Here is a 16,618-nt window from a genome sequence, read left to right as displayed (position 1 = left end):
TGTATTGGGCAGCTGGGATTCCTATGGACTCCTAAGTACCGAGTCTGGACTAGTCTGGCCAGCGAGGCTCCCAATAGGAAAGTGAGATGACCAGGGAAAGGGTGGGATGAGTGGTAGCCTGGGGCGGGCTGGACGAGCTAACAGATGAAAGGCTCCAGGGCCCTGGGGTTTAGGGGTGGTGAGAAGCACAGCCCTACTGTTTTGCTCAAACAAGCCCTGTTGCCAGAGAAATGGAGGAAACAGCAGGAACGGTCCGAACCAGGGGCTGGGAAGTGAAAGTGGAAGTCTGGGTACCCTACATCCTCTTCTGCCCACCCTGGGAGGAGTACAGAGGGGATGGAGCAGGGAGCTGGTGGAAGGGACAATGATCCCAATTTGACCTCATGTCCCAGAGAGGCTGCCTTGCACCATCCCACTGACATCTGTTCCAGCCCTCGAAGGTGGCACAGCAGGGCTACACAGGGCGTTCTCCTTCTCTGGTTTGGAGATAGAAGGCAAAGCCCTGACTTGGCCTTCCTGGCCAGGCAGGGGTCAGGGTGGGGGTGGACTGCTGCCTGCTCTGAGCCTGTAGCCCCTTCTCCTGCGCCTCCCACTGATGGCCACGGACATTTTTAGCTGGAACATTTTCCTCCTCGCTGAGCTCCCCAGAGCTAGGCCCTCCGTTGCTATGGAGACGCACCAGGGAAGATGCACATGGCTGATTTCATAAAGTCCTCTGAGAGCCTGGAATACGGCCAATTAGGCAAGCCTGAGAGATGGTGCATGTGCGCGCTCTGTAAGTCTTAGGACAAACCTCTCCCTCTCTCTCTGGAGGGTAGGTCCTGGGGCCAGAGGCCAGGGGTCAGAGGGGGAAGGAGCTGAACTCTGATGGCCTCTACAAACCCTGGGCAAGGCTGCACCCAGGCCACTACACACCCCCACAGAGGTGTGTGGCGGACAAGGGCAGCCAGATGGGAGTGGTGCTGACTCAGGGCTGCCCAGGACCAGGGGCAGCAGTGTCCGTCTGGCCAGCAGGGCTCTGGGCCAAGCTGTTCTGCCCACATAGCCCAAGAGCTGGGCCGAGCAGCTCCCAGTGGAACCGGGCCCATGGGGAGGGGCAAGGCAGGAGAGCCGCCCGGCTGCCAGACACCAAATTTGAGCACCAAAAATGGAAGGTTTGGGCCCTATGAGTCCTGCCCATGGGGAGCAACAGAGGACGGGGTGGGGGTGGGGCAGCCAGGCAGGGTGGGCGGGGCCCTGTGGCTTCTACACAGGAGGAGGCTTTCTCTCTTAAACTTTCTCCGCATGCTTTTATTTGGGAAAAGGGCTCCCCTGCTAAATTACTAGGGGAACGCCTCCATCTCAAGATGCATGTGGGCTTTTGGGAAGGGGTCAGGTGTGTTGGCAGGCTGCAAGGTGTGTGCGTGCGTGCACCGGCTTTTCTTAGCATGGAAGGGTTGCTCTAACCCTCCCCACTGTCTGTGGAGAAGCAAAAGACCCTGGCTGGGCAGCAAGATGCCCGGTGACATTGGAATCCCCCAACACTGCTGCCAACAAGGGCTGTGACTCCAGCTTGTGGCTAGCCACCTCAGAGCTGTGGGTTCCTCATCCCTGGGGGACAGGGAAGTGAGGGGGTAGATGGCATAGGCTGCTGTGAGGATTCCGTGGTGATGAACTTCAACAAGTGCAGCCAGGGGCATGGAATGGGTAGAGAGATCATGGCAGTGCCTCTAAGACAAGCAGAGGGTGCTCTGGGTTTGGGGGTGAGGGGTACAGCTGATTGTGGAGACTGGGAGAGAGGCATGGCTCTGCAGGGTGACCGTGGCAGGCGGGCAGGCGCTGGCTCCTGTTCCTCCCACCTCCACCCTGGGATACTGACCTGAGGGCCTGAAAGGAGACACCAGGGCCTGGGGTCAGGCTGGGGCCCAAAGGCAGGGGTGGGGGGGACGTGGGGGGGGCCTGTAACAGGATCTGCTGCCAGCTGCCCCTGACACCAACCGCCTCAGTGTTTGGTAGCAACTCAGAGTTGTTTGCTGCCTGGCAACTGCGCGGACCCAGCCATGGGAGGATTCCAGGTCTCACCTGCTCTGCCTGCACTACACCAAGTGTCCACTCACACCCTCCTGGCTCCCCGGTCACCCAGACGATGGACAGACACTGAACTTTGCACCTTGGGTCCAGCCAGCAGCCCTTGCTGAATCTTCCTGTCTCTTGCTTACTGGATGCGAGAGCCCAGACCAGTCCCTGAACCCAACCTGGGTACCATCCAGTTACAGGGGTCAAAAGCCCTAGTTGGTAAGGGCCATTGACTGCCTGAGCACCTCTCCCGCAGGCTGGAGCCACCCACGTAGTCCCAGGAAGGGACAGGACTGGGCCATTCTCACCTCCATTCGCTCCTTCTTCCCTCCCTCTCCAGTCTCAGGGAGGTGGGCTCCCTCTGGCCAGGCCATAGCTGCCCAGCACCCTGCTCCCCACAGGAAATCCTTCCTGACAACACAATCGCCCCACCTGATCTCCAGGTCTTGTTCTTTTCAAGCGGGCTCTTGTTCACACGCCCGGCCCTGCCCAGGATGCGAGGGACAAGGGCCCTGTCTCCTGCCTGTATTGCCATTCACCACAGGAGGGTCTTGGGTGCAGAAAAGGGACTCAGTAGTCTTGATGTGGTTTTTCAGAACTGCCTCCCCATTCATTCCACGCCTGACCCTCTCCGCACCGCTCAAGGCAGGAAGGATGGCAGAAAGGTGGCATGTGTACGCCTGTGTATGTCGCTTTCTTTGCGGGAGGCACGTCCCAGGGAAGCAGCTCACGGGCCAGGCCTGGCCAGCTGTGGTCCAGGCCGAATACTCCCTCCCTACTCCTGCCCTCAAGTATTTATAGAAGTTATTTTGGGAATTTTCTTTCTGAGCTCAAGGCACATTCTTGGGATTCTGTGACAGACTCTCCAGCTGGGAAGCTGGGAATCATCTGGAGGCCAGCGGAGCCTCCTGGTCCCTGGAGCCCCTGGTCTGGGGACACGGAGGACATGCCTTGCCAGCACTGGGGGCTTCTGGCCTTTCCCACTCCCTCAGTTGTGCCCGTCCTCAACCTGTCTGGCCAGCCTGGGAAGCTGCCCTGCCCTGTACATCCCTAGGGGCTGCTCCCACTTCCTCCTGGGGTGTGGAAGAGGGGCACACATCCTTACAGACCCCACCCCTCGTCTTGCCCTGGAGGGAGCGAGGGTAGGGAAGGAAGAGGCCCCTGCTGAGGTGGTCCCAAAGGCACTGGGAGGCCCACCATGGTGGGAATCCTTTAGGATGGGGCGGGGTGTGTGTGGGGATGTGCCTTGAGCGCTGCAGAGCCACATGTGTCCTTTTCTTTTCCTGGGTCCTCTGGAGGTGACATCCAAGAACCCCCAGTGGCCTCTCAGCAGGAGCCTTAAGAGGAGCTGGGGACCACGCCCACCACCCACACTGGAAGTGGATTTCAAGACCCTGGCTGGTGCAGCCTCCAGCCGGGCCTGGGAGGAGGCTGCAGGGGAGCCTTCTGGACTCTTAAGTGCTAGAGGTGCAAACCCTTGTGTTGGGAACAAGAGGGGGACCCAGCCAAAAGGGGCTCCAACAGCCTCCTTGGCTATGGGGGAGAGTGGCAGCGGCAGCGCTGGACAAGTGGGGAAGGGGCTTTGGCAGTCCTGCACCCCTGTCTTTATGGACACAACTGAGTCTGGAGCTAAATCATGCCAGCAGCGCTCAGCCCTCCTGCTCTGAACCCATGGCCAGCTCAGCTCACTCAGTGTCCCGCCCACCTCCTCCTCACATGTGGCGATGGACTTCAGCAGCCACACCCTGTTCTGAGCTTCCCAGCAGGTTCAGAAAGGGATGGGGAGGACTTGGTGACCTGGCCAGGCAGAGTCTGGGGCCCCTGTCTCACCTCCCCCACAGGGAGCCACACCATTTCCTCCCATGTGAGTCCCTGCTGCCCCCAGTCCTGGGCTGCCACAGGGCAGGGAACACGTGAGATCCACACACCACAGTGTTCCGGCGGCTTCAACAAGACAGTGCTGAGGGAATCTTTCCCCCCCGGCTTGCAATTGCCTGTTCTTTATGCACACGTGTGGGAAGCTGGCAGGAACAGAGCGAAGGGGAGGGTGGGGGAGGGAGGAGCTGCCCACGCAGGAGCCGGCTGCCCCTCCGGTTGCTTGTAAGTTTAAAAGTGGGCAGAGGCCTGCCTCCAACTTGCTCTAGTTTCAGCAAATCAGCAAGGCACCCAGGGGGTGGCGGGGAGGCAGGGAGAAAGAAAAAGACCACTTCAGAAACATCTGTAGGGAGCCACTCTGGACAGTTAGGCGGTTACCATGGAAACCCACTCTTGGAACCTGCTTCAATTTCAAGAAAATCGCTACCAACCATAATAAGCACACATAAGGGAGGGTACACTGTTGACTGCAGAATCTGCCTTGTTAGTGGATTTTGCTCGGCTCTAGGGCCCAGCCTTCGGGCGCCTATCCAAGAAGGCAGGGGGAGCCAGCCCTCTCTGCCTTGGCACCAGGCCTAATGACAACCCACATCCCTCCCACCTACCTCCCTTGGCTGAGTTTCTGGATGTGACCTCCAGCAAGGCATGTATCAGGGAAGCCAACGTCTGAATTGCAAGAGGAAGGAACATGCATTTTGGGGAAAAAAAAAAAAAAGGCAAAGACGCCTGGGGAAGGATGCTAAATACTCAGGCAGCTGAGGGGCAGATGAGGTAGTGGGAACCACAGCTGAGTTGAGATCTTCTGTTCCGGGGCTGTTTCTGAGGACTCCTGTGTTGGAAAGGGTCTTATAAAGACACCCAGCTCCGGAGCTTCTCCCCGCGTGATGTGTTCCTTCTCTTGGCAATTCCCCCCCCAGACGATCACCGCCTGTGGTAACGCATGACACTCTCCCTGACACAGAGCTGCAGTGGCTCCCTCACAGACACATCAGACCGTGGGTAGCAAGCACAACCTTCCGGCCATCCGGAGTCCTCCCCATTCTTCTGTGGGCTCCCTGTGGCAAGCATCAGGGACACCCTCCTGCTGTCCTACACAGCTTATGAGATCTGGGATATCCAGGACAGAGCGCTGTTACCAGGAGGTCAAGATGGCCACTCGCTGTGGGCTTCTCAGAGATCCATCTAACGCCTCCTGTGCACACACAGGCTTGGCCACGCTCAGTCCCGTGAGTGCATACTGAAATGGCCATTACAAGGATCCACCGTGTCACCTGTCACAGCAGGTACTCAGTGAAGCTTTTCTTGGTTCAGAGTCTCTAACTTTAGACAGCTAAGGAACACCAAAGCTCGCTGACTTGCCCCGGATAGCCCAGAGACACAAAGTGACCAGGCCAGGTTGAGGGTATCGGCCTGCCGCTCCCTAGCCTCCACACCACGTTCTGCAGGAAGATTGCTGTATACTGGAACCTGAGGCCGGAGCCCACGTCCTAGGCATGGTGGCTGTCAAGGCTTCTTACCATCACTGCAGTGTGTGCCTGCACCAGGCCTGGCATCCCAGTCTGCCCAGACAACCCCCTCCCATCAACCCAAATTCCAGTAAGGAGACTGAGAGGGAGGGGGTCATCCCAACCCCCCCAGAGAGGAGCTGGGGACCTGCCTGGAGCTCAGGGTAAGGACCAGATGAGCAACAGGAAGGCCAAAAAGAAGTTATGGAGTAGCCTGCAGGGGTACCAAGTGAGAGCCAGAGTGAGCCATTACTGCCAGTCCGCAGTGGGGAGCCTATCTCCCCTGGGCACTAGGCCCTAGTAGGCAGTGGGGCAGGGGCTAAGGAGGGACGAGTGGGACCAGGGCCCAGGGGCCTTGGGAGGACAGACTCACCAGACTGTACATGATGCGCACCCCGTCGGGGTTCACTGTGAGCGCCTCCTTATACAGCTGCTTGGCCTCCTGTAGATTGCCCTTGGCCTCGGCCAGCCGGCCCCGCATGTAGAGCACCGAGTGAGAGGTGGGGAAGAGGCCTGCAGCCTCCTGGATGCAGAAACCGGCTTCCTTGAGGTGCTTTTGCTCCATGAACAGCTCAGCTGCAGAACCAGAAGGGTCGTGGGAGGTGTGAGTGGTGGGGGGCCACTCTGCAGGGAAGGGTAAGATCCCACCGGCTCCCAGCACAGGCCAAATTCACCATAGGATTAGCAGGGTCAAACTGGGGAAGGGGAATGTCTCCTGAGTGTGCACCCTGTGCCATGCACCTTGCTAAGCAACCCTTCCCCTACCTTCCACGAACAGTCTCAGAGCGTGAGACTTTACATAGCCCCTGCTGACCAGGAAACCAGGACACAGAGGGGAAGGTCCATGGCTACAGCTGGATTCGGCACTGCAGCCAGGGTCTGACTTAGCAGGCTGGGGCTGGCAGCTCATGTGGATGACTCCGACTGCTGCCACAGGTGCCAGGAGAAGGGGCAGAGGTGGCCACGGTGGAACTTTCCAGTCCCCTCTACCTGTGCTGGTGGGAGTCTGACAAAGGACAGAGTGGTCAGGGCAAGACAAGGTGGACCCCATCCTCAGAAGAAACAGGGATCCTGCCAAGGCTGGGTGTGGCCTAGGAGGGGGGACAGGGGTGCTAGGAGCACCCACTAAGGGGCAAAGCTGTAGAAATGACCACTTGTGTTTATAGGGCTGGCTGCAGGCCCAGTCCTGATGGTGTTAAATCCCTTTTTTCATGACTCCTCCCTTGCTGGGGGCATGGGGTATGCTAGCATAACTTCCACCCTAAAAAACCCGGCTGACGAGGAAAAACCTCAGTCCATTCCTTCTGTGAGAAAGGGGTCCTCCAGCCCCCGCTTGCATGGGCAGCACACACAGCCTGGGCTTCTGCAAACGGGCAGGCCCAGATCTGCCCCTGGTGTGCATCAGCGGGTAGAGGGCAGTTTCTCCAGTCCTGGAGCAGCCCACACAAACATACATTTCCATCCCGCGCTGCTCAGGCCCACGCCCCCCAGCAGGCGCTTTTAGAACGGTTCTTGGCTGGCCTGGCAGCCTGCTCGGCCTTCCTTTCAAAGCAGCTCCCTGCCGGCGTGGGTGCCCGTGCGGAGGCCACAGAAGGATGGCAGCCCAGATGGGCATGCAGGAGGCCAGCTGAGTCTGCGGGTGCCAGTGCCAAGTGCTTTTCCTAGCCCAGGCTGAGAGCTGAGGTTATGCTAGTTCACATTATGTCTGGCTTGGGGTGGGTAACAGACATCCTTGGTGCAAGTACCTACAAGGAGGGTGGAGACAAAAAAAAAAAAAAAAGCCCAGGCACTCCCTCTTCCTGTCCTGACAGGTGTCTGCAAGAAGACCTAACGCAGGCCTTGGCTCCCACATGCAGCACGCAGGGTCCTTAGTGCAAATATAGTGTGAGGGACATTGTGCAACCCAAGAGGCTTGCCATATGCTAAAATGCTACAGAGGGCTTTTTGGAGCCAGCATGTTCCCTTCCTCTCCTCTACTGTAGACAAGAACCCAGAGACTCAGAGAATTTGCTAAACCAAGACACCAAGTTCCCCTGACATGCGCGCATGATAGAGAGAGAGAGAGAAAGAGTTCCAGGCAGGCTCTTGTCCCCGGAGACAGGATGATGTGGAGAGTTCCAAGGCAGACGGCATGCACAGACATGGCTAGGAGAGACAGAACTCAGGGTCTTGCGGGACGAGCAGTGGCCAGGAACTTGGAGATCTCAGCCTTTCTCGCCTGCGCTGCCCAGCTGTGGCTGTCTCCATAACCCAAAGGCCCACGTCCAAGTATTCCCTTCTGACAGCAAGCCAGGTCCTCTGCTGAGGACAAAGAGTGGAGGTGCAGGTGGGGGCGGGGACAGCAGAGCCACTAAAGCCCTTAGGAGGACAACTCAAGCAAGCAATTCTGAGTGTCACAGGCACTCAGCAGGGGTCAGATCAGGGTGGCTGCTGTGGCCAGGCCAGGCTTTCTGGGGGGGAGCAGCATTTGAGCTGGGACTTTGAAGGTTGCAGGGGCATCTGGGTTGGCAGAGAGGAGGAGACCATGCTGACCTGGAGGGCTGGGCTCCATGGTCTGACAGTCCCCCAGGGTCGAAAGAGGAGAGGAGAGAGGCAGAAGGAAGTGCTGGGTTGTGCATGTCTGTGGGCGGGGAAACTGCTGTCTGCACCACAGTCAAGTTCTTTAGACCTCGGCGTCAGCAGTCCCAACCCAGGCCTGGCTCGTGTGGCCCTGGCATGGCTCATTAAGCTGTTTACAACTTGCTGTGCAATCTCCTGAGCCCAGTGGAGGCTCTCCCCTGTCTTTGGGGATTTGCACAGTGCCTTCACATCAACAGATTTCAATTAGAAGGGCCCCACCCCAGTCCCTTCTGTCTTGCCTCACAGCCCCCAGAGCTTTGGGAATCCCTTGGTCTTGCTGGTGGGAGTCATCATCCAGAGACCATGCTCCAAAGCACGGGGATAGGTCTGTTGCACACTGACGGGCTGCATCATCAGGCAAGCAGGGAACACTGGCACAGCACAGAACCTAAGGAGCTGGGCCTCCCAAGGCTGCCTGGTACACCACCTCGGGGAGGCCCCAGTCTCCAGCGAGGACCTCAGGTCCCAGGGCTGCAATGCACCTGCTTTCAAGAGCCTCAGCAGCCTCAGGCAGACGCCCCCTAGCTCCCTGCTCAGTGTTTTACCAAACTTGGTGCTTCTTTTGCAGCCAGCCAGCCAGCCAGCCGACCAGATTGCAGCAGCAGCCCCATGACACCATGCCCACTGCTCCCTTGATCCCCTCCCTCCTGGTTTAGTGGCCTGGCCCCTGCAGTGGCACACTCAACCTGACCTCACTGGCTTGGGTTGGAGGGATACTCGATGTTACCGATTTCCTAGGATTTTCATCGTCCTGGCAAATACAACCTTGCAGTACCCTGCGTCATGCGGCCCTGTTGCGGTTCCCCAGGCTACCACCTGTCTTCCTCCCTCTGATAACACTTGGTCTCACCTCTCCGTCTACCTCTTGTCCTCCTTTTCTGCCTGTCTCCCTCCGTTGTTCTTCTCTTCTTACCATCTCTCTCCCCTTCCCGCTGAGCTGTCTCTCTGCAGGCTACAAATGGAAAACATTTGTTCCCTGGAGTGCTGCAAGACTCATTTTCATGATTTCCCCTGGAGGCTTCCTTGTGTGAGCAGGCACCCAGGGCTGATCAGCTCCAGCTTCCTCGCCAATGCCTGCCTCTTCCACCCAGGCCAGGTGTGGCTCTCTCTCCAAGGCCCATTTCCACTCCCTTGTCCTCAGCCTGGCCTTGTGCTCAGTGACCTATGGGCCTTTTAGCAGCCTTTCCTGGTGGGGCGTGTTTCCTACAGAGAACTCCCGCTTTCCTCCCAGGGCAGCAGAGTCTAGGCCCCAAATGGAACGCTCGCTAGCTAGCCTTGGGGCTTCCTCACCAGATGGGGCAGCTTGGTGACCCCCAAAGGAAATGAGAAAGTGAGCACCCTGAGCATCCTCTCCATGGAGCAGATCCTCAAGATCTACAGACATCCAGGGTCAAGAAGCAGGAAGGGGAGTGGAGGAGGGGGAAGGTAGACGACCCCAAAGGTCAGGTGCACACAGACAGTCCAGTGAGCTGGGGGTTGTTGGTGACTTCTTGTTCTGAGAGCAACCGCCCTGCCAACTCAGGAGACTGAGGGGAAGAAGAAGGGATATGAGGAAGGAAGGTACAGAAGACAGGAGGGAGAGATGGGTGGGGAGCTGAGAGGAGAGGAAGATCCAAGGAAGATAGGATGAGAAAGCAGAGGAAAGAGGAGTGGGCAGGAAATAGCTTTTCTGGACCATGACTTTATGTTTAAATACAAGCTTTAGTCACAGCCTGGAGGCTCAGCCATGGGCAGACAGCTGGGGTGGCTTCTACAGGCAGGCCAGGGTACCAGTGCTCAGAGGGTATGGGCCTGGCATTGAGGAGGAGGCTTAGTCCAGCTCTCCAAATCCTCGAGGGGCAGGGCAACCCACCCCTGAGTCCAACTTCTTATCTCGGCACACTGCCAGCTCCCAGGGACAGGCATGGCAGTGAGGAGGGGCTGGCTCCTGCTCTTTAGAAAGCATCTGTGACCCTGGGGATCCTGGAGCATCCCAGTCTCATAGAGATCCTTCTGCCCAAGGAGCAACACTCTCATCCTGCATTTCTCAGGAGTGGAAATCCTCTAGGAGGCTTGTTCTGTTTTTAATTTTAAAAATTCTGTTTACTTGAGAGGTAGACAGAGAGACACTGCCATCCACTGGTTCACTCCCCAAATGCCTGCAATGTCTGGAACAGGGGTAAGAGCTAGAACAGGAGCCAGGAGCCAGAAATTCAATCCAGATTTTTCCATGTGGAAGACAGGGTTTCAACCACTTGAACCATCACCACTGGCACCCAGGGTTTGTATGAAATAGAAGCTGGAGCTAGATCAAGTCCAGGCACTCTGCTGTAGGACTTAGGCCTCTTAACTGCTGGGCTGAACACCTGCCTCTCCCTTGGTGCCTCATGGGGGCAGATGGACACCCACAGTGATAACATTTGCCAGAGTCCTTTGTATCTAAATGTGTACGTAGACTTCTGGTCGATGGGTCACCAGAGGGAGTGGTGAGTGCGAACTCCAGCATATGTCCTTGTGGGGAGAGGGTGTGCCTTCTTCCCCTTGTCCTCATTTGTCCTATGCTTTGGAATGTGAATGTGGCAGGGAGCCATCCTGGACCACGTGGATGAGAACAGCTCCCTAGAGATAGCACAGTGGTCATTCTGAGGGCAGGGGTGGTCATCTCCAAATGGAAAGAAGTAAAGAAGTACGGGGCCTGGCGGTGTGGCCTAGCAGCTAAAGTCCTCGCCTTGAACGCGCTGGGAACCCATATGGGCACTGGTTCTAATCCCGGCAGCTCCACTTCCCATCAAGCTCCCTGCTTGTGGCCTGGGAAAGCAGTTGAGGATGGCCCAAAGCCTTGGGACCTTAAACCCATGTGGGAGACCCAGAAGAAGTTCCTGTATCCTGACTTCGGATCGGCATAGCATTGGCCGTTGCGTTCACTTGTGGAGTGAATCATCGGACAGAAGATCTTCCTCTCTGTCTCTCCTCCTCTCTGTATATCTGACTTTCCAATAAATAAATAAATTTTAAAACAAACAAATAATAAACAAAAAAGAAGAAAAGAAGTAAGCATCTTCCTTGTGCACGCCACTGCTCTTGTGGACCTGATACCTACTCTTGACATTGCACTGCCCTGTTCTTAGCTGGTGCCCAGTTCAAAGCCTTCAGGTGATGTCTCTTCTGCTGAGTGATTACCCAGAGTAACATCCAGAAGAAGGGTTGATGTGCACATTACTGAAGGATGTGTATCTACACTGAAATTCCCAAGTCCAGTCAAGGCCTATAAGAAGGCGTCTACCATGCTACTGTCCTTGACGTAAGGTGATGTGCTCTTGGTATGGGAAAGCATCCTTGGGACCTGCAGAAACAGCAGCACCTGCTGATGGCAGTGAACAAGATGAGGCACTGAAAAACATGAAGCTTTAGGAGCTCCTGATCAGGCAACCCAGAACTCCGGGGAATGTGATTGCCAGGTGATGGGCACTCCAGTGTGGGTGAAGCTCTTTCCCAGACACCTGCAGATCTAGTACTCTATCTTGCCCCTGGGGACTGATGATGGCTCTGTGTCTTAGACGAAGGCAGGAACTGGGGGCCAGAGTTTTGGTACAGTGGATAAAGCTGCTGCCTACGATGACCCACCGAGTGTGGGCATTGGTTTGTGTGCCAGATCTCTGTCCCTGTGCCTGGGAAAAGCAGGGAAAATCGGCCCAAGTGCTTGGACACCTGCCAAATGGAGGACCTGGAGGAAGCTCCTGGCTCCTGGCTTTGGATCAGACCAGCTCTGGCTGTTGTGGCCATTTGGGGAGTGAACCAGCAATAGAAGATTCAAGTTCTCTGCCTTTCTCTAACTTTCAAATAACACATAAATAAACAAATATGTTTTTTGGAAAGTGGAATCTTTACCTAAGAGGAGGATGTGTTCATTACTTTTCTAGACTTTGAAGCATTCCTCTTCCTACTCAAGATCCAACAATTGATAGAACACAGCCCACAGCGGCACAACACCCTACAGGACCTAGATGTGCTGGCTTCTTGCTACCTGAGTAATACCAGCAGAATGCAAATGCTCACGTGTCTAGCCTCCCTGTGAATCCTGGCCCATCTTTCTTTTTTTCTCTAAGATTCAGCAACTCTACTGGGGAGAGAGGGGACGCCCTGCAAACTGATCATACCAATACATTCTCGTGTAAAACACACATGGCGGGAAACCCTAGACTCTAAGTGCATTTAAACATTGGTCTGTCAAATCCCTATGTCACAGGTTCCAACAGGGTCTCAACCACCCGGGGCAGGGACGCCCTCTCAGGGGGGACGGGCACCTGAAGGGCAGCCTCCACCTTACTGCTCTCCCTCTGCCTTTGATGAACTCTGTCCCCAGACTGCTTCCTCTGAGGGTTCACCATGGTCTTGCCACTCAAGTAACTCAGCAGGGTCCGAAGCCCTCTGAGCAGGCTGTTCATCTATGGGACCTCTCCTGGCCTCAAATCCTCTCATTTTTGTATTTGTTGCCAGGGCAGGGGACATAAGTAACTTCCCCACTGGGCAGAGAAGGAAACCCAATGCTAAATGCACTGGGTGATCTGCCAGAGGCAAGCAGGGCACAAATAACTAGAGTTACAGCCCCAGTTCTCTGATCCCCAAGGTCTCTGCTCCCCCACCCCCACTGCAGCTGACACCCACTCCTCTGAGTGCCTGGGGATGGGGTGGGGTTCAACTGGTGTCACTGGGGTTCAGATCCCCTAGTTAAGGTCAAAGACACTTACCAGCCTGCAGCCAGATCTGCTCCAGTGTGGTCCACAGCTGCATAGGGCCCTGTTTCATCACCGAGGCGGGCACGGTCAGCTCCGACATGGCCTCCTCAAGCCGCGAGGCCGCAATGGACGAGGCCCGCTGAGAGTCTGTGGAACAAGCGGGGGGCCAAGGCTGAGCATCAGAGTCAGGGGTCCCGTGGAGAGACAGGGCAGCGCAGCCTGGCAGCCAGCAAAACAGCTCCCACCCAGGGTTGGGGAGGAGAGCTTTTACCCACTGGGAAGCCATCCCTATGGAAAACAACCATAAATGTCAGCCAAGAGGCTGGTACAGGTGCCAGTAGTACTGACAGCAACAGAGTCCCTGGAAGTAGCCAAGAACAGAGGTAATTGAGGTTATACTGGTCCAAGACGCTGCAGCCATCTAAGTCATGCATAAATAAGGATGTTGACCTAGTGAGACATTTACACCACTTGGGGAGGTGGAAAAGAAGTTCAGTTGCACAAAAATACAAATGCGGTTTTGTAAAAGAGAAAGAAGGAGAAACGTCTGAGAGGCCGTGTGGAGAAATTTCAGGTGATCCTTCTTCCTGCTGCTATTTTAAATAAGGGGCTTCCAAAAGTGTGTGGGCAATGGCATTAAAAGAGAAGTTTAACTCGGAGCAAAACATATTTGGAATGCATGCCTCATCTTTCTGCAACATGCATCTTCCAGGGCCTTCTGGAGCGTGCTCATTCCAAGGGCCCACTTGAGGCTGCATCTTAAACTAGGGGCAGCAGGGACAGGCAGGCCCTGGCAGCTACGGGTGACCAGGGCCCCTGGTCAGGACAGAGGCTGCTGACGTGTCTAATTCCCAGGCAGGTCAAACGTGAGCCCTTTCTCTCTCTCTCTCTCTCTCTCTCTCTCTCTCTCTCTCTCAGAGGCAATAAATGGTCTAGTACACTCAGGAGACCTGGGACAAACCACAGATGATTTCTGTTTCTGGGACAAGTGTACACTGAGTCCCAGTAACTTTGTGCACCATTCGTCCTTCTTCAGTCGCAAGGGAGCCCTGCGCCCTGCTGCTGTCTCCTGGCAGCCTGCAGCTTGCCCTGCAGCTGTACACCCCTGCCTGGTGCCTCTGGCAGCAGGTGCTAAGGTTGGCCCCTGAAGGCGACTCTGCCACCTGACGGTGTGCTGTGACTCACAGAGCATCTCCTCTGATGATAACTCTCCTCATGAGCTCATTCTCACAACAGGATGGGGAAGGTGCTCTCTACCTTGATCAGGTTCACAGGCTAAATAAATGGGAGCCTGCTTCCTGGACTTGCAAGCTGTGGGTCTCAGGATAAGTCCTGTCCACCCTCCTCTGCTCTCACTCCACCCCCACCCCACTGGAGGAGGAAAGTCAGCTTTAAGCTGAGCAAAGAGCTCAGCCATTCCTTTAAACTTGACCAAGGATAGTGAGAACAACTTTGGCCTCTAGCTTTAGCTTAAGCGGAATGCTTCCAGTTACCTTTCCACCCAGATCGTCACTCTTTGCACCCCGCCCCCTGCCAACCCTCTCTGCCCCCTCCTCCAGCTGTCTACCACCTGTCCCAGGCCGGCAGCCAGCCTCACCCAGTGCCAAGATCAACCCTGGGAGATGCCAGAGGGCAGCTCCTTAACTCTTGACCCTGGGAAGCAGCTGGCCAGGAGCCATTGGTGGGCATGGCCAGCCTGGGCAGATGCCCATAGCGACAGTTCTTACTGGAGTCTGCGTCATGGGCGTCAGGGAGAGTCAGGTGCATGCCACTCTGTTTCTTCATAGTGAGGCCCTCACCAAAGCTGCCATCCTTCTCCATGCCCCTGGAAGACAGTGAGGGGTGGGTCTGGTGAGGGGGATGGTTGGCAGGAAGGAGGAGGGAGTCTCACTCTAGTCAGGGCTCTTAAGCTGAGAGATCACGCTGAAACCGGAGCCAACATCAGGGCCATTAGCTAACAGACTATCTACCTGCTCCAGCTGCCAATCTCAATGCAGGTCCCCCATGTCTTCTAGCCACTGTGGGACTTCCTATCCCCTTTCTGGAAAGCTCTCATCTTAGAGCCTCTTCTGGCAACTTCTACCCAATGTCCTGCCATCCCCTGGAATCTTGCAGCCATCGGAGCCTTCAAAGGGAGGTTGACACTACCCAAGGCTCCCTCCTCCATCTGATTACCCTCGGGTCTCCTCTGTAAATTTTACCCCTAGAGACCTCCTTGCTCCCACAGTCCCTGTGAAGATGTGAATACCCACAGGGTGGGGGACCCCTGTGGCTTAAGGGGGATGATGACACACACAGCAGTCCCAGAGGAGGGGAGTAGCAGGAGGCGGCCATGCACCCACCCACACGGGGCTGCCTTGCCCTCTGAGATGCATGGGCTGAGCCCAGGCACTCCATTGACATTGAAAAAAAGACTAGCTGTAGCTTCCTGATGGACAAGGGTGTCCTGATCTGGCTCAGAAAAACACAGAGCTGAGGCTGGGGACCAGAGCAGGAGGGAGGGCGTATCTGAGGTCCGTTTCTTCCTTGAGCTGAGAAGAAAATCTGATCATGTATGAGATAGGAATATAAGCAGTTGAGCTATCAGAGGAAGCAATAAGCCTAGGCCCTGGCTTTGGGTCTTCTTACCATGCTAGTCTTCAAATTCATAAACAAGTGGAGTCTTTATGCTCTTGGTAGAGGTCTGTCAAGGTCAAAGTTGGATCCTTAGAGTACAAAGCCACAGGAGCACATAGCTCCACACTCACTTTGAAACATCCTCCCACTCCCATCTTGCCTAGCACCCTCCATGGCCAACACCGGCCACTCACCCCAGCTGTGTGAAGCTGTACAGGGTCTGCCACAGTCGCAGCATTTGTCTGCAGGTCACAAGGGCCTCCTCTGGGCCTTTCAGCATCTGTTCCAGCTTCACCTTGGTGAACATCAGGCTGCCAGGAGCAAGAGGGTTGGTCAGTATGCCCTGCATCTCATACTTTTAATCTTAGTGGAAGACCACCAGGGAGATTCTGCTTCACCAAAGGGTACCTCTGGAGCCCATCTCTGCAACCAACGGGAAAAAGCATATCCAGAAATAGGGCAGCTACTGCTGTAACCCCTGAATCACTCACTCTCTCTGGGTCTCTTGGGTAAACAGCATCTTATGTCCCACAGGACAGTTAGAGCTTTACGATGGATGACCCACCGGCCCTACCCAGGATGGAGCTTTGGGTTAAGAACCATACCTAGAAGGCAGTCTGTGCAAGGAAGTGGTAAGACCACGTCATGCAGTCTTCTGGTTCCTGCTCATTTTATTAGAGAGGCAGGGAGACAGAGCCACATCCATGCATAGACATGATGCAGACAGATACACATCTGCTGGCAAACTCTCCAGCTGTCCACAACAGCCAGGACTGGGCCAGGCTGAAGCTGGAAGCTGGGAATCCCCTCCAGGTTGCCCATGTGGATGGTAGGACCAAGCACATGGGTTATCACCAGCTGCTGCCAGGCATGCATTAGCTAGAAGCTGGAATCGGAGCAGGATTGGAACTCCCACCCAGGCACCTTGATATGCGACATCTTAGTCACTAAGTCAAATGTCCACCCTCAGAATTTTGTTTCTCATCTTGCCAGCACGTAACACGTAGCCAGTTAACATCTCCTAAGTGGAACTGCAAACTTTGTTTTCTTGACCCTGGATAGATGAGGAAAGCCTCATTAAATTTTATCAAATGTAAAATTAAAAATTAAATGAAAATGAATGCCTGCAACAGCCAAGGCCACCTCACCATGCACACCCATCTCCCAAGCCTGATTTGAATTCTCACCACACCCAATTCTGCTGACAGCAGCAAACACCGAGCACTTAGCAGG

The 16,618-nt window shown here is 55.6% G+C and overlaps 1 protein-coding gene across 1 annotated transcript in view; it reads right to left on the bottom strand.

Moving 5' to 3' along the window:
• TTC7A (tetratricopeptide repeat domain 7A) overlaps window positions 1-16,618 on the bottom strand; it is a 95,019-nt gene that overhangs the window by 1,941 nt on the left and 76,460 nt on the right. Inside the window, exons 16-19 of the mRNA XM_040993210.1 lie at window positions 15,580-15,696; window positions 14,497-14,594; window positions 12,782-12,916; window positions 5,809-6,011 (exon numbers count right to left, since the gene is read on the bottom strand). Coding sequence (XP_040849144.1) covers window positions 5,809-6,011; window positions 12,782-12,916; window positions 14,497-14,594; window positions 15,580-15,696 — 553 coding nt within the window. The remainder of the gene's footprint in view (window positions 1-5,808; window positions 6,012-12,781; window positions 12,917-14,496; window positions 14,595-15,579; window positions 15,697-16,618) is intronic.

Source organism: Ochotona curzoniae, unplaced genomic scaffold, assembly GCF_017591425.1.
Source record: "Ochotona curzoniae isolate NIBS_2020 unplaced genomic scaffold, NIBS_Ocur_1.0 contig_883, whole genome shotgun sequence".
NCBI lineage: Eukaryota > Metazoa > Chordata > Mammalia > Lagomorpha > Ochotonidae > Ochotona > Ochotona curzoniae.
The sequence above is the reverse complement of the archived record's forward strand: the minus strand, read 5'-3'. Positions and strand labels throughout refer to the sequence as shown.